At 45.5% G+C, this 24,957-nt stretch overlaps 2 protein-coding genes across 7 annotated transcripts in view; one reads left to right on the top strand and one right to left on the bottom strand.

The window, feature by feature from the left end:
* Positions 1 to 24,957, bottom strand: part of rhea (Talin_middle and talin-RS domain-containing protein rhea) — a 411,461-nt gene that overhangs the window by 18,333 nt on the left and 368,171 nt on the right. For 4 of the 6 annotated variants that reach the window (XR_013306466.1, XM_077628096.1, XM_077628098.1 and 1 more), the window contains 3 exons: positions 24,411 to 24,516; positions 2,006 to 2,130; positions 740 to 865 (listed from right to left, as the gene is read on the bottom strand). Coding sequence is in view for 3 of the 6 variants with exons in the window: in XM_077628096.1 (XP_077484222.1) it covers positions 740 to 865; positions 2,006 to 2,130; positions 24,411 to 24,516 (357 nt within the window). In the remaining 3 variants the exon portion in view is untranslated. Of the gene's footprint in view, positions 1 to 739; positions 866 to 2,005; positions 2,131 to 24,410; positions 24,517 to 24,957 lie in introns of those variants that run through there. The other 2 variants (XR_013306465.1, XR_013306467.1) reach the window with 1 other exon arrangement.
* LOC144094175 (uncharacterized) lies at positions 5,631 to 15,352 on the top strand. Its single transcript, XM_077628091.1, has 7 exons — positions 5,631 to 7,146; positions 7,313 to 7,487; positions 11,214 to 11,330; positions 13,240 to 13,293; positions 13,597 to 13,650; positions 13,953 to 14,021; positions 15,011 to 15,352. Exons 1-4 carry the CDS (start codon positions 6,917 to 6,919, stop codon positions 13,288 to 13,290), a joined length of 573 nt encoding a protein of 190 aa, XP_077484217.1. The 5' UTR covers positions 5,631 to 6,916; the 3' UTR covers positions 13,291 to 13,293; positions 13,597 to 13,650; positions 13,953 to 14,021; positions 15,011 to 15,352.

Here is a 24,957-nt window from a genome sequence, read left to right on the forward strand (position 1 = left end):
AACACTTGTTCAATTGACTTTTTTGTACCCAACCCTTATGTAATACCCTTCGGGGTCTTTAGGTATGAAAATGAAATGAAATGAAAAACAGCACTCAGTACTTCACCAGCACAGGCATTGCCCAAGAGCAAAATAGCACTTATGTCTTTCAAACTCGCGGCCATTGCTTTCATGCATGCTTTTGTAACAGACCACAATTGAGTGCCCCAGCTGAAGAGCCACAAAAGAACAGAAAATTGGGCTAGTTGTACGGCAGTATACGTCATGAGCAGTACCAGCACAAAAGGAACAGGGACAACAGAAAAGAAAAAATGAACAAGATGTTAACACACACCTAAAAGAACACAAAAATTCCTTATCCGATTCTGGTAATTCCCACCCACTGTAAAAGTTGTAAAGGGTGTTCTTGCAGCTCAAAAATATGACCATCCTGTCCAGACATCAAAGTCAGGTGGGAAGAGAAATCATTGAAGCTTTCCACATAGTAAAAAATAATGTACCTACCGCCCTAGGACAAGAAGAAATGCGGATAGCATGCGACTTCAAAGCTTTTTCCCTGTTTGTGCTTTTTTTCTCACTTGTTTGGTGTTCTCTCCTTGTAACGCATATAAATTTTCATTCTGTTAATGAAACCTTCAGTTGCATTGCAAAACAGTGCTCGTTTTGTCCACTGTGTCTTCCACCACAAGCTTGCAGTGTAGGGCAGCCGGAGAAGCTGCGTCCCATGAGGGGGGCCTACCTTGCCTGCCGCAACGAGTTCTCGCTGGGCGGCCGAGGCTGCCCGAACTAGGGCCGATGTGGCAGCCGTGATGGATTTGGCCGCTTCCAGGATCATCTCATCAAAGTTGAGGTTCTCATCGGCTTCCTGAAAGCGCAGGAAAAGAGAGTATTAGCATGAAACATTCAGGCACCAGTCATGCTGATGTCAGTGCCACCCCACGGGGGTTTCTGAATAATGACTGCTCTTGCCGCGAGAGCAGTCTCAGCTGGTCATGGGCCCCAGGGCTGCATTATGGCTACACAAGGCCTGAGCTATGACAGCCTCAGCACTTCGCACAAATTTCCACTGTTCTATGCAGAGCAGCATCAGTGACAGTGGCCTGGCATGGTGCTGTGAAAAAAATATTTATGCCCTTCATGCTACGCTGTGTAAGCTGGGGTAACGCTAGCAGTTGCCCCTTTCACTTCTTTAAAGCGACTGCACTCCCCTTCCGCCGACAACTGCTCATGCAGATAAAAAGTCGTGAGATCATGAAATCCACAAAGCCTTGCCAATTCCAGAGAAGAATGTTGTGCCTACAAGATATTAAAAAAAAGAGAAAGTGGCGGACAATGATATACAATTTTTTATTACCCTGCGTTCGGCTGCTTGCTTCATGGCTGGTACAATTTTTTTCTTTCTTCAGTTTCGTGAAAAGTGTAACAGTGGGGTTTTATTGTATACTCGTGTAGACACAACAAGCAACAGTAAAAAAAGACATACAAGCAAAAGTACAAGTCACAAGCTGCCTGGTGGACCACAGAGCTGAGCATCAACGCTCGACAATGCAAGGCAGATGTTCAGCAGCACTGCCAACACGGTGGCAAGAGAGGCAGGCGCTGGTTGTCAGGCACCCTCTGTGGGCATATGTCTGACTCCTGGTTGATTCATGGGCACAACCAAGAATATCAAACATATCTCACAGCTGGGCCCCTCTTCTTCTTTGACGCTGCATCCACAGCTGCAGCAACTCATCAATCTTGTGCACTGCAAGCTATGCTGCATCTCACACTTGGCATGCAACAAAGTCAAAACTGCGCAGATAGTTCCCCCCCAAAACCATTCTGCTCCACCGTGTATCACACCTATCCTACACCGTGCTAGACATGGCAAAAGATGCTTGCTTTGTCAAGGCAGCCGAGCATTTGGGCATGAATGTAGCCAGTACAAACCAGAGTGCTCGCCTTGGCTTGCAAAGTGTGTATCGACGCTGAGCAGATTTACACAGCTGATGACCGCACCCACCTTGACACTCCTGCGTGGCTGCAGGTTAGCAAGCTTCCGGGCGGCCGCTTCAATGGACGATGCAGCGCCAAGCAGCTCAGTCTCGGCAATCACCGTCGGGTCATTGGGGTCAGCCCAGTCGGTACCTGCAGTGATTGTGGGCTACTGAGCACCAGCTGCACTTCCTTCGGAACACTCCCATCACTACAGCAGGACACAAGCGAAAAAAAGTCTGCACAGACTCGTAAGACTGCTTATGCGTGGGAAGGCGTAAGCCTGCCTGCTCATTTTGTGAGCACAGTCGCCACACGCTGCGGCGTGCTGTAACCCATGCCGCTGGCAATTTTACCTCTGCATGCATGGCTCTACGTAGCCGCCGCCGCAATGCCCCTCGTGGTCAGCGCGCTAACTTCGTGAAGGCAGTCGCCGCCATACCGCAGCCCGTGCTCTGCCTGAAGGCTACGGAGCAATAGCTAATGGTTTACATCCCATATATGCAGAAGTGACCTTTCTCTACTGAACATTCATCGATCACTGGGAATACTCATACCACTATGCCCTGGGATGGGATGGGAGGACAAGTGCTGCCACCGGTGCGACTTCTGTAATCCACGTTGTACTGACCAATCATTCGTTTATTTACCAGGTTGCATGAGGACGCCAATCTTTTATGGCTACTATCAAGTGTCATCACACGGAGAGAGAGAGACGGGTCTTCGCTCAACGGGGCAAGTAAGGCTTACACCTAAGAAAAAATAGCACCGGTAACAATGAGCCACAGGTATTACTCCACTGATCAATCACAACATAGAACAAACAAGCCAGAGGCATCAAAATTCTTGAGTCTATAATTTTGTTTCCTGATTAGCTTCTTGTTTGGGTAGTAAGGAAAGCTTTACCATTGGTCTACTTTTTGTCATTAAGCAATTCTGTTCGGTGGCCCTGACTGTGGGCGGAGCTTCAGTAAGACATATTCGACAACAGATCTTGTGCCTCACCTGCCAAGCAGCAGCGTGCTTGCCATGAGCACACGGAATCTGCTTGTCATGTATTGCAACAGATCAATGAGGAAGCCATACCTGTGCTTATGTGCAGTGTTGGGTTTTATGGAAGCACAAGCAACTATGGCTATCATGCACCAAATGCAGGGCTCAATGCAGCAAAATCATAATGGTATGAATTAGATATGCCAATACCAAATTATTGGCTGTCAAGCAAATATATATAATGCAAATGGGCTGCAAATCCAACTTTTTCGAATAATCGCAAGTATCTGTACATGTAGTGCAAATGAAAGACAAAAAAGCTTTTTCATGAGACACAGCTACGCAAAGAAAAAGAGGTATTGCAAACAAATTTTGCCTTCATCCATCATTAGCATAATTTCTATACCTCTTAAGCCTATCAGGCATTAAATAAAGAAGGGAGGAATCGTGTTCTAGTAGTAATATTAGTGAAAGCTCGTTAACTCTTTTGTTACCACGGGCAAGATGACTGTTTTGATAGGTTTCAGACATAATTTTTGCCTTTAGAGTATATGAGGTGTAAAAAAGCACAATATGCATGACAATGATGGGAAAAGAATATGCTTTCTGCAAACGTTTATTTCAATACAAATACTTAGTTTGAATACTGCAAAAAAATTGGCAAACATACAAAAAAGTTGAAAATTAATAAAAAAAATTGTATTGACAAGACAGTATCTCTTGGAGGAACAATATATAAAAATATTTTGGAATGTACAAAATGTTTCAAATTTGTTTATAAACTAGCCACTAAAGTCTGAAATTATAACTGAAAAACTTTTTCAGCTGAAAATTTTTTCCTGACACTACAGGAAAAAAGGCTATTTTGAGACTGTTTGTGATATATAATCTTTTCACTTAGAGCAAAAATTTTCAAAGTAAAATGTAATGTATAAAAATATAGCTTGATAAATGCACTTTTCAAAATTATTAGTTTGACCTTAGAAAGTTTATGAAGAAGCCAAAAAAATGCAGAAACACAAAAAGTATACCCACCATACGATTTGTGACAATGTATTCATATGAAAATAAAAAAAGTAATACAATGAAGCCTCATTATAGTGAATAGGTAAAAAAAAGTGTAAAATAGTTCAATACCGCCAAAATTAGTAATACAAAATTTTGCCAAAATCTGGGGAAGTAAAATTTAATCAGAGAAAGAATGGCAAATGGGAAAGACCATTTTTGTAGCTTCAGCATTGCTTCAAAACCGCTCACCGCGATTGTGGAAGGTGCAAAAAATCTGAGCAGCAAATGTCGCTATGGTATGGTTAGTTTCCGCACAAAGCACCGCAGCAGGCAGCAGTGGAAAGTGAAACGTCAGCTAGGGTGGCTTGTTCGCATTACAGAACTGTTACATAACAAATCGGACGCCAGGAAGAAAGCAATTGCCATTTTCACCACTGTGACACTCAACATGAGCAAAGGATGGCTGCTGCAAAGCTACAACCACCGCCCATGTTGCTCATTACAATGCACTGCCTACGGGCGCTGACCATCTGGCTACCAGCTGTTCTCGCCACTATACCTTGCCAATGGCTTCAGTAGCTGAGGCAGTAAAAATCGCTTTAAAAAGAAAGCTTGCTGTGCTAGCTTGTGTTGTTGAGCGATGGGTGATGCAACCAGCGACGAGATACAGCGAATCAGATGCATCGCAGCATCTCCAGCACTCCGAATCCAAAACCACGTGGTCGTGTGGGAAACCACGACTTCCACAAAACGAACAACTTCGAGTACTCGCTGATGTTTGCTGTGCATCTCTGTCTTGCTTTTCCAGTGCCACTTGCGTCACATTCCGCATGACTGGTTGCAGCTATAGCGGTCAAATTATACGAAGTGACACAAAGTAGCGATTCAGGAATGTTGTCTATCTGCGGTAATTACTGCATCAAAACGCTTCAAGATAAGCTTGAAACGTCGTTGCTCCTGTGTTATTGAAACAGGATATTGCCATAAAGCATGCTCATTATACTTCATTGCGAAAGTTGTTTGTAGCACTATGAAAGGTAGAGCTCTCTTGTCTAATCAGGGCCAAGGAAGACAACAAAAAATTACAGAATTGCACCCAAGTCTGCTCATGAGCACAAATTCAAAAGCCTTTCCCTGTCCTCTTTTTGCATTCATTTTTCATTTTCTTTTATTTCCTTCAATTTTTGTTTTTCTCTATTATTTACCTTATTTGTTTATTTCTGGTTTTTCTATTTCATTCCACACATGCTGCTTAAGAACTGTTGCTTAATCAACTTTTACATTTTTGTTTTATTTATCACAGAACTTGTGACTGACAGTTCATGCGGACACCTGTCTACAACTTCCGTACATGCCACTCATGAGCCAAGAAAGGCTTTTGCCTTAATAATTCCTGAAATATCTGAGCAGTGCAAAGATGAAAAGGTAGTTCAAGATGGAATTTTGAAAGTACATTGAGCCTTTCATTCACTGCTTAAACCAGCAGAGAAAGCCCGCACGAGCACAGCACATGGAGGCCTGCTGCGAAGAGGTGCGCTGCCATGCATGGCATCCACCGAGTCAGCCTAGTCTCTGGCACACAGCAGCTGGACATTAGTGCTCTTTCCTCTGTGTCCAGCTGCTGTGTGCCGGAGACTAGCCGGACTCGGTGGATGCCATGCATGCTTACGAATGGCAGTGCACCTCTTCGCAGCAGGCCTCCATGTGCTGTGCTCGTGCGGGCTTTCTCTGCTGGTTTAAGCAGTGAATGAAAGGCTCAATGTAATTTATGGAGTCACCAGCCGTGGGGCAAAAGGCATGGAGGAAGAGGTCTTGCAGCTGATCGGCTCAGATGGCTAAACCCTTCACACCATTGCAAATGACTTGCAAGATAAAAGTACGGTTTGGTAGTCTGCCGCTCACGGTCAGAAGGCTAGAAAATCAGGCAACGTACATGGGGCTGTCCTGGTGACTCTAGCTTTTCAACCTAAATGGCCGTGCAATCTCTGTGACTTGCAAGTATGAATTTCAGAGTCACGGAGGTTGTGCGACCATTTAGGTTGAAAAGTGGCAGTTGTAGGACAGCCACATGCTGCTTGGTTCTCCAGCCTCGCAACCATACTCGTTGGCGGTTGTATGCCCTTCACGATTCCAATGTGGCCCTCTGCAGAGCAAGTTTGGATGCGCTCAATGCCGCCTGTCTCTTCTTCAGATTTGAAGGTGAATAGCCTTAATTCCGATAAGTGCGGGCTTTAGAACAGAAGGTGTTGACCACTGGCTTCAAGAAAAAAAAAAAAAGCAGATGATGACAGAATATTTTAGAACAATGAGATTGGGTAATCTACCTACCTGACTGCTTCCAGATCGCAGTGTACCGCATATTCTGTTCACTTTCATTAGTCCGAACTAGAATTAATTTGAACTGTGAAGGTGTCCCTGTGGGGTTGGAATTAATGAGCTTTTACTCTAGTATACCTTATATCGTAGACTAACGCGTTGTGCACATTTCTTTGGATAACAATTGCATTCAGTGAAAAAAGTTAATATTACAGTCTGACTCAATGCTCATGTGACAAAAGAGCTTACTGAATGCTGTCATAAAGCACTGTAAGGTGGCTAGTCGAATTACTGAAGGAGTGATGTCAACGGTCAAAGTGAACAGCACGAAAAACATATATCATAAACATGTGATACATGTACGAACAAGCATTACCAACTCGCCCGCCTGGCTATTGTGATGTCAACGGTAGATTATTGAAGGGGCAAGGCACAGGTCAGTGCTGGCAAAACGCAACAAGACGGCTCCTGAAACGGTCACAAGCAGCAACCGCAGCTACAGCATGAGCGGGGCCATTTCCCTTTCATGCTCCCTCGCGACACCTGAAGACATGGAGGAAAGAAGGAAAAGAGGAGAGGCTGCTACGTCACATTTTTTGAAGCCGGAAGCGAGGGCTCCGCCATGACACTTGGCCGTTTTCTCAGCCAATGGCATGCGAGCGCCGCGAAGATCAACGCGAGCGGCGCGAGCAGACGATTTCGCGCCGCGCCAGGCTGTCGGCAGCTGTCAGACACGGCGGAAAGTGAGACTTCTGCTCCCATTGACAACAAAGACGCTGTGATGCCCAGCTGCTGCGTTCCTGGGTGTCGGTCGCGCACGCCAGGACAAGAACCGGGTGTCACTTTCCACACGTAAGTATACTGCATTTTGTTTTCGTATTTAATTGACTGCGTAATGAGTAAAACGCATGCTCGCAGAACATAACGCACGACACGGCGTGAACGTGGTATTCGTACCGCCCCGGCCTTATTGGTGGCTCTTTGTCCGAGTGCAGTGAATAGTATGGTTTTCAAACAGGTTTCCGAAAGATCCAGAGCAAAGGAGGCAGTGGACTGAGGCCGTTAGACCAGGCCAAAGAGACTGGGAGCCAGCAAAATGGCCCTGCGTATGTTCAAAACATTTCCTGCCCGAGCACTTCGATCGGATGTCGCCGCTCGTAGTTCGTATACGTGCGGATGCCGTCCCCCTTCAGGTGAGGAACCACCTTCTATGGACCTCCTTCACCCCGCGACGTCACGAAGATGCAGTGGCGCTGATGTTAGCAGCGACTTTCGCATGGTAGGCAAAACAGGTTCCGCTTGCCGTGCCTACCGTAGCTGCCGCAGCTACCGGCGGCTGCTTCAAGCCTGTGCACTGCAGAAGCAGCATGTATTGACCAGCTGCGTCACGGCTGGATCAGCGTAGTAGCATAAAAAATATTAAATTAGCCTCGATAGGTTTCTCGTGCATAAATGCCGCATTCGGAAACTGGCTAACAGGCATTGGGCCATGGTAGTAAAGCGCGAAGTCTGGGAGTCGATAAGCACTGCCACTCAATGCACTTAATAGCATGCAAGCTACTGCGTTCATTAACCTGAACTTCAGTACAGTATGCTGATAATTGCTCAAGGAAAAAAAAGACATATGCAGCTGCACACGTACTTATCACCTTGAGCCGGAGTGCACGGGGCGCCGACTAGGTTCACTCGCCCCCAAGGAATGCGTTTTTTTTTTGTTAATAGCACACCATGTTTTAATGGCGCGTTTTATGACATTTAATATTCACTTGAAACTGTTTCTTGATATGACGACGTAATTATTTCATTCGAGTAGAAAGAAGTCTGGTAAGTTGTGTCAATCTTGCGCGGTCGCGTTGGTGTGCTTAGAATAGCGTACAGTGCTAAACGCCATATGCTTTTTCACTGCATCATGCATGTTTCATGAGGTAGTACATGATCGCGAAGCTTGTTTGGAAAGAAGCAGCCGCAGGCGTGCTACTAACAGACACGTGGCGAGATCAATTGAGAGGGGACGCGGCAATGAAAAGTGTTTTCGTTATTCATGCATGCGATATGTAACTAAACTTGGTGCAAATGTGAAATTCCTACGCTAGTTTCAGTAATTCTTTTTATTTATAGCTATACCTGGTGCAGTTCTGGGTAATTATAATTAACACCGTCGTCAAGTCCCCCCCAAGGTCTCAAATAATTGAGTAGATAGTGCGCAGTTTTTTTATGCCAGCATGTACATAAAGCCCTGTTCTGTACAATGACGCGATTAGTTCTTTTTCTATATGATCAGTACTTATGCATGCATAGTTACATGAAAACGTTTCTTACAGGAAATAACTAACACAGTACTTGCTGCACGTGTAGGGAAAAAAAATCGAGAGATTTATTACGCTCCTCAACGTCTCAGGAATAGTTTGCGACAAATGGAATCATTTGATTTTCATGCGAATTATGAAGGTGAGTGATCCAGTCGCAGAAAATGTGAGAGGTCACAAAACGAACCTTAAAGTTTATTCCCTCGTTTATGGCATCTTCGCTTTCGTTTTGGTCAAAGAAATGCGGCACTGAAATCAAAAAAGTTACCTCACAATTTTTGACGACCACACTTCTAAAAAGCGTAATTTATAAATTTGTACTCAATATTTTGCTATAATTTTTCGTCACGAAACTAGACTTCAGGGCTATAGGAAAGAAAATAATTCTAGAAATCAAAAATTTTCACCAAATCGACCAGCTTAACAAGAGGACAAGTCGGCCTGGCTGGTGCGTGGTCATGCGGCTAAAAACAGCGCCAAGCGAGACAGGAGATCAGGGACACGACGCTGTCCCCACTTTTCGCACAGCGCGACACGTACGTATGTCAGCAGACGATGAGCGCATGTCTGCTCCGACGAAACAAGGCCAGCGCTTCCCCTCACTATTGTCCTTGTGCAGAGTGCGAAACTAGTGCAGTGACACTAGTGCAGAGTGTCAAAACTTGTTTTATTCAATGCCTAGCGCATAAATAAACGGCAGGAACGCTTTCTACATGTTTACTACTAACCATATATACAATACAGTGGCAAACTATTTCTCTTTATAGGCCACACGTGGCCAACGCGAGCTCGTGTACGTCAACAAATTACAAGTTGGAAGCATCGACCATTGCTATGATTCGCAGAAACTGGAAACGCGCCTACAAGCCTTGAAAACCCGCGCTCAACACCTATCCGCGACGCCACTCCCCGACCTTTTGCCTACTACGAGCTCGCTAGTGACTGCAGCGCCACCTCGTTTGTTTACAAACATGCAGGAGGTCTATACATTCTCAAGAGATTGGAAAGAAATGCTCTTATTGAGAAGGTGCTTTATTAAAACTTGACTGCATAAGCATGCGTTCAATATGATGCTTTAGGTGTTCGTGCAAGAAATAGAACGATTTGTGAATAAATGGCTTTAGCTAGACGTTATGATCGAGTAGTGCGGCTACAGTACTCCCGCACTGATAAAAAGTAATTGTGTCATTATACTCCTAAACTGGCTGCGGTTTATATATGGCTCTGGTGAAATTCTGCTTACTGTACATGATAATTTATTTATTTATTAGCTTAAGCACTCCATCATTAGAAGAAAATAAAAAAAAAAGAGAGCATCGAGCACACCACAGTTTTCCTTGGGGCATCATTTCTATATAATTATTACTTGTAGTGTGCAAATGTTTGCGCCTAGCAGTAGGCGGTGCATTTTTTGTTGTCATCTCGGCCATAGCACCTAGGAAGTGTCACTGAGAGAGCACTGTAATTCCTTAAAACTATAGTTCGTTTACAAAGGAAATCACAAAGAAGTTCCATAAGGCATAGAGCACCGTACATATTTGCTCGCGTGATTTGCGCAAGTTTTTTCTTTAATTAGGGCTCCAAAAAGAGGGTGCGCAATTTACGCGCAAGCAAGTTATCCGAACATGTCCTAAAAAGAAAGGTTGGCACCCCTCGCCCCATGGCAACAAGGTTGACACGTCCCCCCCCCCCCCCTTCCCCACGCTATAGCTCCCCGCGGGGTGGCATGACATGACGGCACGTGCTTAGCTCAAAGCAATAAACGCGCAAAGATTCAATCGCGAAGTCAGCCGTGGGAGGAGATAACGGGCAATAAAACGGGGCCCTTGTGTGTGGCCGGACTGACTAGCGGCAAACCGTATAGCAAACGGTACAGTAGAGTTTTGGATTCGGGCGCGCGCGCAACTGTTCGTCCGGGACAGCGACCGCCAGCGCGAGCAAGCCGGGTAAACGGCACAGTTCGCACCCGCGTACATGCTGATGGTCTGGCTCAGCATAGTGCGCAAAATGTGCGAGTAGTTTTTTTTTTTTTTATCGGGTTAAAAGTTTGAAACTTTTTGGGGTGCAAAATCTATGTGCGGGCGCAAATTACGCGAGTAAATACGGTAAATGTCATACACATAAGGAAAAAGGGAAGCATGAGACAAAGAAAAAAAGACAAAACACAGGCAGAAAGCTTGGCCAAATGTTTAGGGGAATCCCGTTTTCTTTTGCGAAGTTTCTGTGGAAACAATTTATAGCTTTCCTTTCGCCGCATAGCTGCGCTTGGGTGGATGCCAATGAGTATAATTAGCTGCCTTATTATACAGATACGGCAGTTCTGCATATATAATTCCTCATACACATACCATACACACTTCATGGGGTATAGCTGGGTGAGCCTGAGGAGAGACACCCCACTCTCCCTTCTCAAAAATATGGTAGACCTGCTGTACTAACAATGCATTTCTCTGCTGATGCTTTCTTAAGAAATGGGTGCACTCTCGCCCACTGGCTGTGTTCCATATTGACAGTCTCAGATTGGTACATCTGTCTGTTGAATTACATGCATCTTTTTAGCTAAGGCTGGCGTTCCACTGCGAGCATGTGATGCACCTCATTATTCATTTACAGCAGGAACCCCTTTCACAGCAGCCAGGCGATGGCACAGCTGTTGCTGCCACTGCTCAGCATGGCGCCCAGCAAGCACTAACACAAAGTCGCACATCTCCAGCGTCTCCACTGCAACAGGTATTTTCAAACAGCGCTGTTTTGTGACTACTACAGCTATTCAAAGCATCACAGTGGCTGTGTATATGTTGGAGTAGGAGCTACAAACACTGCTTCCTGGCACGGGCTCACCAGAAGATTTATCCAAATCCCATGACACACTAGTCATCATATTTCTTAACCCTTCAGACAGCACTCAAAACAGTCTTAAAGTGTGATGCTCCACCTCCATCTTTCACTAGCTGCTTAAAGCTGAACACCTTGTATGCTTGGTACATGATGTATGCGTTAACAGACAAAGAGGGCAATATCATTAGCAATATGGATAAGATATCAAATAGCCAAAGAGACACAAATCTATGCAGTAGCCAATGCAATCAGAACGTTAATGAGAGAAGCCGCAGCGCACAGCAATGGGACATCCCGTAGCAGTAAGAGAAGAGGAAGTAACGGAAGCCTTAGTAGGAATGAAAAGCGGGAAAGCAGCTGGTGAGGATCAGGTAACAGCAGATTTGTTGAAGGAGGGAGGGGAGATTGTGCTAGTAGAACTAGCCATCCTATATATGCAATACCTTGTGACCTCGAGAGTACCACGAGCTTGGAAGAATGCTAACATTATCTTCATAAAGGAGACGTCAAGGACTTGAAGAATTACAGACCGATCAGCTTACTGTTCATTGCCTACTAAGTATTTGCTAAGGTAATCGCTAATAGTCAGGACAACCTTAGGCTTTAATCAACCAAATTAATTAGGCAGGCTTTCGTAAAAGGTACTCAACAATAGATCATGCACACGCTATCAGTGAGTGATAGAGGAATGCACAGATTATAACCGACCCCTATATATGGCCTTCATTGATTACGAGAAAGCATTTAACTCAGTGGAAACCTCAACTGTCATGCAGGCACTGCAGAATCAGCGTGTGGAAGAGTGTTATGTGAAAATATTGGAAGCTATTTATAACGATTGCATGCCTACCATAGTCCTCCATATAGTCAGCAATAAAATTCCAATAAGGAAGGGTGTCAGGCAGGGAGACACGATCTCGCCAATGCTATTCACTGCCTGTTTACAGGAGGTATTCCGCGGCCTGAAATGGGAACATTTGGGGATAAGAGTTAATGGAGAATACCTGAGTAATTTGCGATTCGCTGATGACATTGCCTTGCTAAGCCACTCAGGACAAGAACTGCAAAGCATGATCAATGAGTTAGACAGGCAGAGCAGAATGGTGGGGCTAAAAAATAATATGCAGAAAACCAAAGTAGAAACAGCAGTTCGCAATTGGTAGCGAGGTGCTGGAAGTAGTAAGAGAATATGCCTACTTAGGCCAGGTAGTGACCGCTAATACAGATCATGAAAGGGAAATAACTAGAAGAATAAGAATGGGTGGAGCGCATATGGCAGGTTCTCCCAGATCATGAATGGCAGTTTACCATTATCCCTCAAGAGAAAAGTCTACGACAGCTGTATCTTACCGGTACTCATCTATGGGGCAGAAATGTGGAGGCTAATAAAGAGGGTTCAGCTTAAGGACAACACAGTGAGCTATGGATAGGAAAATGACAGGTGTAACGTTAAGAAACCAGAAGTAGGCAGAGTGGATGAGGCAACAAACGTGGGTTAATGACATCCTAGTTGAAATCAAGAAGAAGAAGTGGGCTTGGGCAGGGCACGTAATGCAAAGGCAAGATAACCGCTGGTCCTTAAGGGTAACAGAGTGGATTCCAAGAGAAGGCAAGCGTAGCAGGGGGCGGCAGGAAGTTAGGTGGGCGGGTGAGATTAAGGAGTTTGCGGGAATGCGGTGGCCGCAGCTGGCAAAGGACAGGGTTAATTGGAGACATGGGAGAGGCCTTCACCCTTCAGTGGGCGTAGTCAGGCTGATGATGACGATGATGACATTCCTCCAGAATAATTTTTTTTTTACAGGCACCTATGGATGTCGCTGAAAGCCAGGAGACTTTGGCAGGCCCATCATAACAGGTATTTTACAATATGCCATTTTGTGACTGCATCAATTCGAAGAACAACAGTGTCTGCGTTTATGTCGCAGCACGAGCGACCAAAAACAGATTTCTGTAACAGAATGCATCCTGGCACTGGCTCAGAGGAAGTTTTCTCTGAATCGCCTCAACACATTAGTCATTTTTTTTAATCCTTTTGACAGAACTGAAAACACAGCCTAGCAGTGTGATGCTTTTCTATTTTTCAGTAGTTGCTTAGAACTGAATACATCTTATGCTTTGGTAGAAGCATATTTCTCAAGAATAAAATTTTTTTTCACAGGCACCTATGGATGTCACTGAAAGCCAGGAAACTTTACCAGGCCCATCACAACAGGTATGTTACGATATACCATTTTGTGACAGCAACTGCTAGAAGATTGACAGTGTCTGAGTTTATCTCGCAGCACGAGTCACGAAACGGGTGAATTTTTATGTAAAAGAAAGCTTCCTGGCGCAGGCTCAGAGGAAGTTTTGACCAAGCCACCTCAGCACACCAGTCATATCTTTATTCCTTCAGACATAACTCAAAACGGTCTAGTAGTGTGATGCTTCTCCACTTTTCACTAGGTGCTTAAAACTGAACGCTTGTTATGTCTCGGTACACACACATTTCTCCTGAACAAAATTTTTTTACAGGCATCTATGGATGTGGCCACAATGCTGGACATTCAGCCAGGGCCATCTCAAGCCTTTCAACTTACACCAGTAAGTTTCATATCATCCTGTGTGGTTTCCATCCAGGTTTATTCACTGCATGAGGTAGGATGTCGTTGCAATTCTGCAATGTTAAGTGCAGTAGAACCTGCAGTTGTTTGTCAGGCCCCGTGCTTACCGGAGACAGTAGCAGAGTGCAGTAGGTTCTGCAAAGATCCTTCATATAGGATGGTACCTTTTTGTGGAACCACATAAGCACATTAGTAACTGCCACAATATTCTTTCATGTGCCTTCATTGCTTATGTTCGTTACACAAATCAATATAGTCATCTCGTCAGAGTTCCACTACAAATAATCTGTCATTATCAAGAAAAATTTGGCTATGCAAGACATACTCCACCAGGTCAGTGATATCTTTTCTACAAAATTTTCTCACGTTATTCCAAACTGGTTTTACTGATTTTGGACAAGGTCATTGACAGCTATGTAGAAAGTATTCGGTGCAAACTGGCATGCGTGCTACATGAAAAATTTGTACTGTCATGTTTCCTTCTTTTTCAGTTGTTCCTTGTATAAGTTTTCATGAAATACTTCTTATATGGGTACATGCCAACCTCTTTAACGTCAGTTCCAGTGGGCATTCAGAAAAGGAGATTGCACGCCACAAAAATTAATGCAATAATTTTTAAAGCTGTTTGTATTCACGCTTCTACACAGTTGTGCTATTAACCCTGCTTTATTTCTGCAACACTTTGAGTGTATAATAAAAATAAAATGTGTAGACATATAACATTACCTTAACATGCTAGGTGATATGAGTTTAACAATGTGCGAGCATTTTTCTTTTGCAGTGACATCGAAAGGCATTGAGTACATATGCACTGAAGCTGTTGCGTGGCCCAGTAGTGGGCATGCCGAGTAATTTTGTGATTAGCCTCATGTCCTGCTTTCCTTCTTATGCCTTGATGCATGGCGGAGGAGAACAGGGCAACAGGCATTCTAAGGTGGGCTGCATTACTAAACAGTTTATCTTATGCAGGAACGTCCGACTTTGCCAACTGCCCCAGCCTCTGTTGGGACGCCACGAAGAAGGAGGCCAGCAATGGTAAATGGACCTGTCAAATGTGCCTATTTCTGAAGCAGAATTCAACACCATGAAGGTCAAATGCTTGTGCATACGCCAAGAGCGTATTTGATAGCGTGAGTGGCCCATCCACAGCATGCATTATTAGCATAATCTTTAACACAGCATGTGCAGGCACCCAGACTGTGTGAATGGACTTAGCTTGATTTCGCCGTGGCAATTTTTACTAATATCTACTAACTGATCTGCATGGTATATTGTATGCAATGATGAATCAATAAACCAATGAATTTTTAAGTGTGTGAGTGGCCTGCATATCAAGCTGAGGAGCACATTATGGAATCTTCTTCTTGGACACCTCTCCATCTACCAGAGGAGAATCGGTGAGTCACAGCTTCATTTATTGATCTATTCAAGTACCCTAAGGGTCCACTAGGGGCATTACATAGGGGGAGATGGGGGGGACTCAAAGCGGAACAAAATTGTTTCAAAAACAAAAAAAGCAGCGTAGGTACGGCACTCAGGTGCAAGTCGAGAAACATCATTGCCAAGTAAATATTCTTACGAAAATTCACAAAGAAAAAATAAACAGCAGGTGCGAATTAGTCATCTGAGAAATCAAATTTTGTTACTGAAAGTGTGAGGAATCCATATAAGAAAGTGATCCTGACTGAAATAACAAAGACTCTGTTATCATGGCAATCCTGGAAGGTAAATCATTGCATTCTTTCATCATTAAGGTTACAGGTGAATTTTTGTACTTTTCCATCTGGACAAAAACAGGGTTACCCTTGTAGGCATTACCGGCTTGATGCGAGGTGAGGTGCTGGTAAAATATGTGACAGGGCAAATGATCTGTTGCTATGGTACAATGTGCGAGAAAAAGATGATCAAGTGAATTTTCTGTGCGTTGTGAGTGATGGCATGCTGAGCATTTCCATCAGAGGTGAAACACTTTGATATTAAAGTAGGACGAGAAGATTAACTGAGCTCCTTCATTCTTCTTTTAATGGAACATTCAGAGTGCTTTGTGTTTTATATGTGCACACTGTTGCGGAACAAAATTGTATGCAAGGCTTGGGTGTGCATTGTTCTAATGATGCATTGCATTTTCTATCTCTCTTCATAGGAGGACACACCCGAAAAAGCTTACTTGAGAGCAAGGGCTGCATGGTTTTCTGCAATGCATGCTCAGTCAAGAAAAAGCATAAAAAGGCTGCAGCAAACAAGGCGGAGACTGCAAAAGAAAAATGCAGAACTAAAATCTGTTCTGTCAGCTTTAACTATGGAGAATATCCTCCTGACAGAGCAAGTGTCTGTTTTAGATGGCCTGGGTAAAGTAAATAAGCACCTACTTGAAAGACAAGTCGGAAAGCATGGTGGAATTGGCACTCCAAAGCAGTACTCCCCTGAACTGAGAACTTTTGCCTTAACTTTAAATTTCTATTCCCCACGAGCCTATCAGTATGTCAGGAAAGTTTTTGACACGTGCCTCCCACATCCCAGAACTCTGCGAAAATGGTATGAGACTGTTGATGGCCAGGCAGGACTTTCAACAGAAGCTTTCAATGCACTAAAAATGAAGTGTGCTGAAACAGCAAGCAAGGGGCACCGAACAGTTTGCAGCCTCATGGTTGATGAAATGGCTATTCGGCAAAACATCCAGTGGAACAAATGCAACTTTGAAGGGTTTGTTGACTTTGGCAGTGGCATTGACAGCGACTCTTTGCCACAAGCAAAGGCTGCATTCGTTATAATGGCTGTGGCTATTAATGGGCGATGGAAGTTGCCCCTTGGGTACTTCCTAGTTGATGGCCTAATTGGAACACAGAGGGCTAACATTGTCACCCAGTGCCTTCATAAGGCACATGATGCTGGAGCTATGGTTGCTTCACTCACTTGTGACGGGGCGCCCGCAAATCTGGCTATGTTGCAAGAGCTTGGGTGTGATTTCCAACATGTGGGAGACCTAAAAACAACCTTACGACACCCAGCTACCCAGGAACCAGTGGCAGCTTTTTTGGATCCCTGCCATATGCTAAAACTTGTGAGGAATGCACTGGCACACAAGAGGTATTTTATTGACCACCAAGGAAGGTCGCGAGGGTCGACTCGGCATCTCGGTAAACGGTAAGTTGCGAGGTACACTCAATCTTACAGAGGCATGGCCTTACACTTCACCACCCTTAAGCGCAAATGTTTTAAACCTAACACTGCGCCTCCTAAACCCGGCTATGTGTCCTTATGCTCGCACAACAGCACTCGATCGAGACAGCAGCGCGGGTCGGTCGATCCACTGGGTCCATATCGAAGAAAACTTGCACGCAGTTGACATATCGCTCGCACAGCGTACAGTAAACATATGGTACGCTTCAGACTGCTTCGCGTATCGCTTTGCTGACGAATACCATCGCATGCGGCGCGGCTTCCTTGGCACTGCACGCTTCGGTGAGCACACCGCGGCCCACGCATATCGGTCGCCACCAGTTGTGACCGTCATGCATAGGGGAATGTAGACGCAACGGGTATGCTTACAAGGACACGGTCTGGACGAGTTTGTATTTATTCGTGGTTAAAACAGCGCGGGAAAAATACACAAAAATGAAGGAACACGCAGAACACGTATTTACACACAAAACAATTAAGCGCCGACTCGCACTTTTTCTTCCCGCGCTGCTGTAACCATAAACCAGCGTGTCACCGTCGTCTATCGCTTTATGAGCCGTCGGCACTGTCAATTTCTCCTTGGAACAAGGCTAGCAGCGTTGAGGGACGCAACCGCACAAAGCCGAAAGAGAATAGCGCCAAGCCAAGCCTTTTCAGAGAAAGCTGTCACGGGCTTCCAAAACAACCGCTTTCGTCAAGACGGCATCCTGAATGAACTAAGCGCACAGCAATGAAGACCAGCACCGACTACAGGCCTCTGGAACTTTGTGCCTTCCGCGGACCACAACGATTGAATAAAAATGCGAATTTCCAACTCTACTCGACTGGTCTGCCGACATGGGTGATGCATGAAGCAGACGACGCCGCTGCGCCCAAAGCTGCTATTGGTTGCGCCATCGGCCAACAAATCCCAGTAGGCCTTGCCGAACCACGTGACTTCCTGCACGTTTTTTGTCATGCGGCTTGGATAGCGAGGGCCTCTACTATGGTTTCCTTCCTCCGTGCCTGAAGACAAAAGGTCCCTTCGATTTGGCTGCAGTTGCTGCACCAGTTCAAGGAGTGCAGCACTTCCGTCTTCGTTTTGCAAAAGTGCCAGCCTAGTGCAGCATGGGTTCTTGGCTGGCCTGCCTTTGCCAAAGTGGAAGTGCCGGTGTATAGTGCAGCAATATGGCGGCACCCATGTGTAGGCTGGAGAAGCGAAGCAGACATGACAGTACTCTCTTAATGAAACGATAGCAGCCCTTTCTTGAGATGAGGAGGTGAGTAACTGTTCGTAGCGTGATAATTGTAAACCTAAGCGGTCAAGTATGCGTTGGTATGCGCTGGGATGCGCATTCCAGTATATATTCATAAATCGAATTATGTTTTTTTTTCTGTGAAACGACGATTTCCTGGAGCTGGTGTATGGCAACACTTCTGGTATATGGCAAAATTCTTCACGTCGTTCGGAATTTTGGCACCCGCCGATGCTGGCGGCACGCAGTTGACTAATTTGGTGGCGATGCCAAGGCTAGCTGATGACCAGGCCTGCACTTGAACTGACGCTGCACGCGGAGCCTCACAGAACTAGTGCAACAAGTGCAGCCAAATCGAAGAGACCTAAAGTGCCGGTTGTGGAATGCTGCCCTGAGCGCAGTGCCCCCGACGACACATCGCTGGCTTAGCCCTTACGTATTGGTTTCACTTGGCTGCAAGTCCCGTGATAGACCGAAATGCTGCCGCAAACCGAAGGTGTAAAAATGAAACCACTCTGTTATCTAGATACCCCAGCGTGCTGTATGCGGTGCGGTTATGCGGGCCCAATGTGCGCTTTTTTTCTTCACCTCTGTGGCCTAGGATTGTCGACTGCATGGCGCGATGCAATGATGTGCCACGTGATGCTGCCCTTCGTCTTCTCACCCGCGATGACTCTTGATAGCCCTTGGTGTGCTTACTTTATGCAAGGCCTAGCATTACTGCAGGTGGGCTTTTGCTGCGTGCTGGTAGTCGATTCTATGAGGAAATGGCAAGTTAACTCACGTGACATGTGCAAGATAAGTGCCGTTTGGAAATGTCTGATGTTCGCTACGAGTTCAGATGAGCAGGATATTCGTAATTTCTAAATGCTTAGGAGGTTCGAACAGTGAAACTGGGGCGAATTGAATCGAATAGTGATTAATACAGGTGTTAGAATACTTGAATCTTCATTGATACTGCTACGGTTGTGCTTGTGCTTGGAACGCTCGTGCTTGGTGCGCTCGCGCTTGGAACGCGAAGAGGACGAAGTGCGTTTCTGCTGCTGGGCTTCGCGTGCCCGGTTGTTCGGCTGCGTGGCTGTAAGCTGTTTCCCTGTAAATATATTTTTCCCTTTTGGTGTGCACATCTTCACGTTACATTATTGGTGGAGGTGCGGGGTAAACGTGGGCGAAAAAACCACAACATCGTCGAGGTAACATAGACATGTGGACCATTTAAAGCCGCGAAGCAAGGAGTCCATCATTCTTTCGAAGGTAGCTGGCGCATTACAGAGACCGAATGGCATAACTTTAAACTGATATAAGCCGTCCGGTGTGACGAATGCCGTCTTTTCGCGGTCATTGTCATCAACAGAGATTTGCCAATACCCGGACCGAAGGTCAATTGAAGAGAAAAATTTGGCTCCGTGAAGGCAGCAGGGATACTGCTGGAGTACTGTCTGTTGCGGGTGGATGAAACGCAACGGGGGACATTGCCTCTACTTCTTGGCGCACAAGTCGTGTCAGGCTCTCAGATGTCGGCAGACGGCTCGGTGGAGTCGAGTCTACACAGGACGACGTCGCAGTCGTATTCGGCAACCGCGTGAACTGCGGAGAAATTCGGCGGCTCTTCGCTTGTTCGAACCGGCGGCATTCCTTGATGATTGCGTCAACCGTTCCGCAGTCCTTGTATACAAGAAGGTTAAAGGCGTCATCTGCGATGCCTTTGAGCACGTGACCTACTTTGTCGCACTCTGACATAGTGGCGTCGACTTTCATGCAGAGAGCTAATATGTCCTGAATGTATGATACATAGGACTCTGTGGACGTTTGTGCACGGCATGCGAGCTCCTTCTTCGCAGCGAGCTGACACCCGAATGGCTTACCAAACAGGTCACAAAGCTTGCGCTTGCAGAGATCCCAGCTGGTGAGTTCATCCTCGTGGGTCTCGAACCATACCCTGGCAGTGCCCGTCAGGTAGAAGATGACGTTGGCCAACTTTAGGGTCGGGTCCCACCTGTTGTGTGTGCTCACGCGCTCGTACATTGCGAGCCAGTCCTCCACGTCGACGCCGTCCGTTCCGTTGAAGGTCCCAGGATCTCTCGGATGGGCAATGATGAACGCCGGGTTGGCGGACGCCGACGGAGCGGCCCCTTCGCTGGTCATGGTTGAAGAGCCGGCGAGCTGACGACCGCTGCGAAGCTCCGTGCTTGCTGTGGCTGTACGTAATCCTTGCAGAACGTAATCCTTCACCACGGCGCTCCACACCAATTGCTGACGGACCGCGGCCGCTACTTTTTGTCCCGAGTAGTTGACGATATCCTCCGGTCCTGTGGCACGCAGCATAAGCTCACTACAGCTTACCATCCCCAGACGAACGGGCTTACCGAGCGCCTCAACAGGACTCTGACCGATATGCTATCCATGTATGTCTCGCCCGACCACCGCGATTGGGACGTTGCCTTGCCTTATGTAACATTTGCTTATAATTCGTCGCGGCATGATACCACCGGCTATTCTCCTTTCTACCTTCTGTTTGGTCGGCATCCTGCGCTGCCATTGGATACATTACTACCGAGTTCTACTGCCTCGACCACAGAGTATGCACATGACGCCATCTCCCGAGCAACTATGGCCCGTGAAATCGCCCGAGACCGGCTCACCGCATCTCAGACCTACCAGAAGTCAGTTTACGACCGCCGGCATCGCCCAGTACACTATCCGCCGGGCTCACTCGTCCTCCTTTGGTCTCCTTCTCGCCATGTCGGTCTCTCTGAGAAACTTCTACGTCAGTACAGTGGCCCTTATCGAGTTCTCCGTCAGGTGACCGACGTGACCTACGAGATTACACCTCTTCATGCTCCGACGTCGTCCACTAGCCCTTTGACTGACGTCGTTCATGTAGTCCGTCTCAAACCGTACCACACGCCTGCTACATCATCCACTTAGCACCGGGACGGTGCTTTTGCCGCCGGGAGTTATGCTACGGTTGTGCTTGTGCTTGGAACGCTCGTGCTTGGTGCGCTCGCGCTTGGAACGCGAAGAGGACGAAGTGCGTTTCTGCTGCTGGGCTTCGCGTGCCCGGTTGTTCGGCTGCGTGGCTGTAAGCTGTTTCCCTGTAAATATATTTTTCCCTTTTGGTGTGCACATCTTCACGTTACAATACGTTTAAAAAAGAAACTGTGGGAAAAAACGTATTAGCTGGGAAATCATATAATCCAAACCGCCTAAATTTGAGAAAATGTAACTACTAAATGAGCAATGACAAAAGAACCCAAAATCTGTTCCGGATACTTTAGGATTTTCTCTCTTTCTCTTTCGTATTTCCCTTTCTCTTTCGGATGCTCCGCCCCTTTACACCCAAGTGCTGTGGGGAAGCCACCGCGGCAGCTGACTGTCGCAGCGTTTGTTTTTTAAGGGGAGACGCGGGTCTTGAAATGAACATATTTAGTATTCAAGATATCATAATGAAATTAGATGTGTATATGTGTTTCTCCTTCCTGTTTTTAAAAATATAATTAGGTTCAGTATATCTCAATTAGTTCCGATATTATGAGAAAATAACTGAGGCCTAATTAGTTAAATTCTTACGCGTCGTTAAGACACTTTATTTCTAAATTTTTTGGTTTCCATTGAAATGGCACTGTAACCAAAGGTCTGCCATTTGGAGCTATGCTAATTATATTGTTGTTGAAGTACATCATCATAAAATTGTTAAATTTTGTCCGAGCACCATAATTATAAATTATAGTTAGGTGACATTATGGTTCACAAAAATCGAAATGTTAGACTCAGCTAAACAAGAACAGCATAGCTCCACAGTTTAGTTCTTTCTGAATTCAACAGTATAAGATTAATTGAAACTGCAAAGTAAAAGTATAATAAAATCTTCCGTAAGGCAAGTAATGTTGGTGAAAAACACGAAGCTGAGAAAATCGCATTTGAAGTGCACGCGCCAGCCATTCAGAGCTCATTGCAGAGGCCTAAAAAGCGGAATGTGGACGTTCCAAAAATATCTCACAGCAGTGAGTAATACCAGGTAGTAGGGAAGGGGACCAGCTTTCAAACAAAACCAAGATGGTAGCCATTGGGGATGCGGTCATGGGAAGCAATGGGCTCAAAGTCCTGTCTCATTTCGCTCCGAAATTGCCAGTTTCGGGTTTTGTATGCGCAAAATATAGATATTTTAGTCGTTGGAAGTTGAATTTAGAACACTGACTTCAACAAGTTAAGTGGGCATCCTGTGTATTTCGCACTGAAAAAATATGCATTCTACGTGCCTCTCACGCTGCAGGGCAGAACCTGGACTCCTCTGCATCGCCCCAATCGAAGTCTCATTCCCGGCTAAAATCAGAAAAGTAACAGCAAAAATAAAGTGGAATGAGAAGTAGCCTGTACCTGCAGAGCATCGCCCATCACGATACAATGAAGATGCTGTTGACAAATGCACTGCTTGAGAGAGCCAGATGAACTCAAAGTTTCGCCAAAGCTCATTAGGATTCGCCCCCATATTCTCCCTCCATCCTGGCACCAAGGTTACCTGCGGCGTGCTGATAACGGAAGCTAACAGAATTTCATGCTTAATATGACCCGCTAATTCATGTGCGTCTGCTCTGTCGCTTCACCTGAAGCAGTGTGAACGACAACACTGTCTATTATGCCAGCAGATACGCTCACCTAAATGGACAGCGTCACTATTTGCAATACCTGTCAAATGGCCATAGTACAAAACTAAATTCAGCACCCACACCAAGCAAGCATGCATGTGTCTCTTTGTTACTGCGTCTCAGCGACTGCATTGGATTGGCAACATCTAATACACCGGCAAACCTGCAGGTTGCAACGCAGCTCTTATTTTTCGCCAAAGCACGACTGACAACTTTTGCAGCTAGTCGGGGAATTTTGGCCCACTGTGGTGCAATATAATTGTCATGCTTTTGACCAGCTTGGCGCAATTGGTGCAGCTGTTGCACCCCTGCAAATATTGTGCAATCCACTTATAACTATACTTATAACTATAGCCACCCCCACCTCCTCCAGAGCTCTCATCAAAAGATGAAACATGCAGGGATGTTATCGGTGCACAGCATCTTGGCATGTTGCCAAGGTCTGTGCTGTGGACAGCAGGAAACAGGGGAACGTGCCAAGGAAAGCTAGTGCTTAAAAGAAAAAAATTCTCAATCATCTCAAGGAAAAAAGTATGGAGGGGGGGTTCAGTGACACCGCCTTGCATTTAGTCGTCACTTTTTATCGAGTTCCAAATGCACAAACGGGCAGAAACTGCGTTTGTGTGAGAAAGCATTGCGCAGCGGCGGCCAAGCAAGCTCCTACCTACAGCGATTGTGACGATGATAGCACTTGGTTCCCAAGACCTTAGGCAACGCTTCTCCACGGATTTAGCCACGCTGGTCCATTTGCGGAGTTTTTACTTGATTGGCTTCAAAGTCTTTTATTTTTATCAAACTTTCAGACAAATTTTGGTCGTAAACACCTTCCAAATGGCCAGAACCCTATCGTGTCCGTTATTTCAAAGATAATTGTATCATTATATACTGTTTATCTTTAAATAGGGGCAATAGGAGAATTGATAAATCTAAAGAATTTGATCGTTATAAGCAATATATCATTATATTTGGCATCGTAATAAGTGGATTACACTGTAGTATGCATATATATATCCGTTTTATGACCAAACACATTCTATATCAAGAAAGCACGCTGTCCAGCCCAGCTGCGTGAATTAGTATGTTCATGCTTACTAATGTCAGAATACATCAATAGTGCTTCTAGTGCCCACAACATGCCGGGTGTTATTGAGACTTTCACCCATGAGAAAGTTCAGCAGCTTCTTTTTCGTTCTGCCTGTCTTAGTGCTGTTTCCAGCCTAAAGTTAATCGCAGTTATTGTTGATTGATCTATGATAGATGAGAAAACATTACAAAACAGAAGCACACAACAAAAAAACAAGGAAATACCTTTGAGGGCCTCTGCAGCTGCAACTATGTCAGTGACAGCCGCAGCAATGTTGCGTGACGTTGCAACCAGTTGCTGTTTACCCTCTGCAGTGGGCTTGTGAACAACCTGCACAGTATTACGTTTTAAGGAATTATTATTTACCATTGACACCAATACAGTTGCGGCAACATGCGTAAATTTTATTCTTCCCGGGCGACCAAGGTTTGTTGCCTCCAGTACATAGCAACAATTCAATTTTAAAAACGGCAAATGATGAGCCTCAGCCGTTCATATCCATGGCAATTGAACAAACAAAACAATAGTGCTTATTATAACCACAGTCCTTCAATGCTTTATCGAATCACAAAACTCTGGCCAGAGTTTCATATAGGGACAGCGCATGCTAGTGGTACAGCTGCTGGAGATGGGGCACAAAATGGCTGCGCGAGCCCTGTTCACAGTGGCTGTTTTTGGTCAATAGGCTTACATTCTCTTGGTATTTACGCTTTCTGGGGGGTTGGTATCTGGGCTTAGCCTAGACGCTACTTTACCGGTTATTACTTGAAA

Source organism: Amblyomma americanum, chromosome 6 (genome assembly GCF_052857255.1).
Source record: "Amblyomma americanum isolate KBUSLIRL-KWMA chromosome 6, ASM5285725v1, whole genome shotgun sequence".
NCBI lineage: Eukaryota > Metazoa > Arthropoda > Arachnida > Ixodida > Ixodidae > Amblyomma > Amblyomma americanum.

Excerpts from the sequence above, each read along its gene's own strand:
- LOC144094175 (XM_077628091.1), top strand. The coding sequence starts at position 6,917 with ATGACACTTGGCCGTTTTCTCAGCCAATGGCATGCGAGCGCCGCGAAG. Across the intron at positions 7,147-7,312 it reads CCGGGTGTCACTTTCCACAC|GTTTCCGAAAGATCCAGAGC; the intron begins GTAAGTATACTG and ends GTTTTCAAACAG. Across the intron at positions 11,331-13,239 it reads CAGCGTCTCCACTGCAACAG|GCACCTATGGATGTCGCTGA; the intron begins GTATTTTCAAAC and ends TTTTTTTTACAG.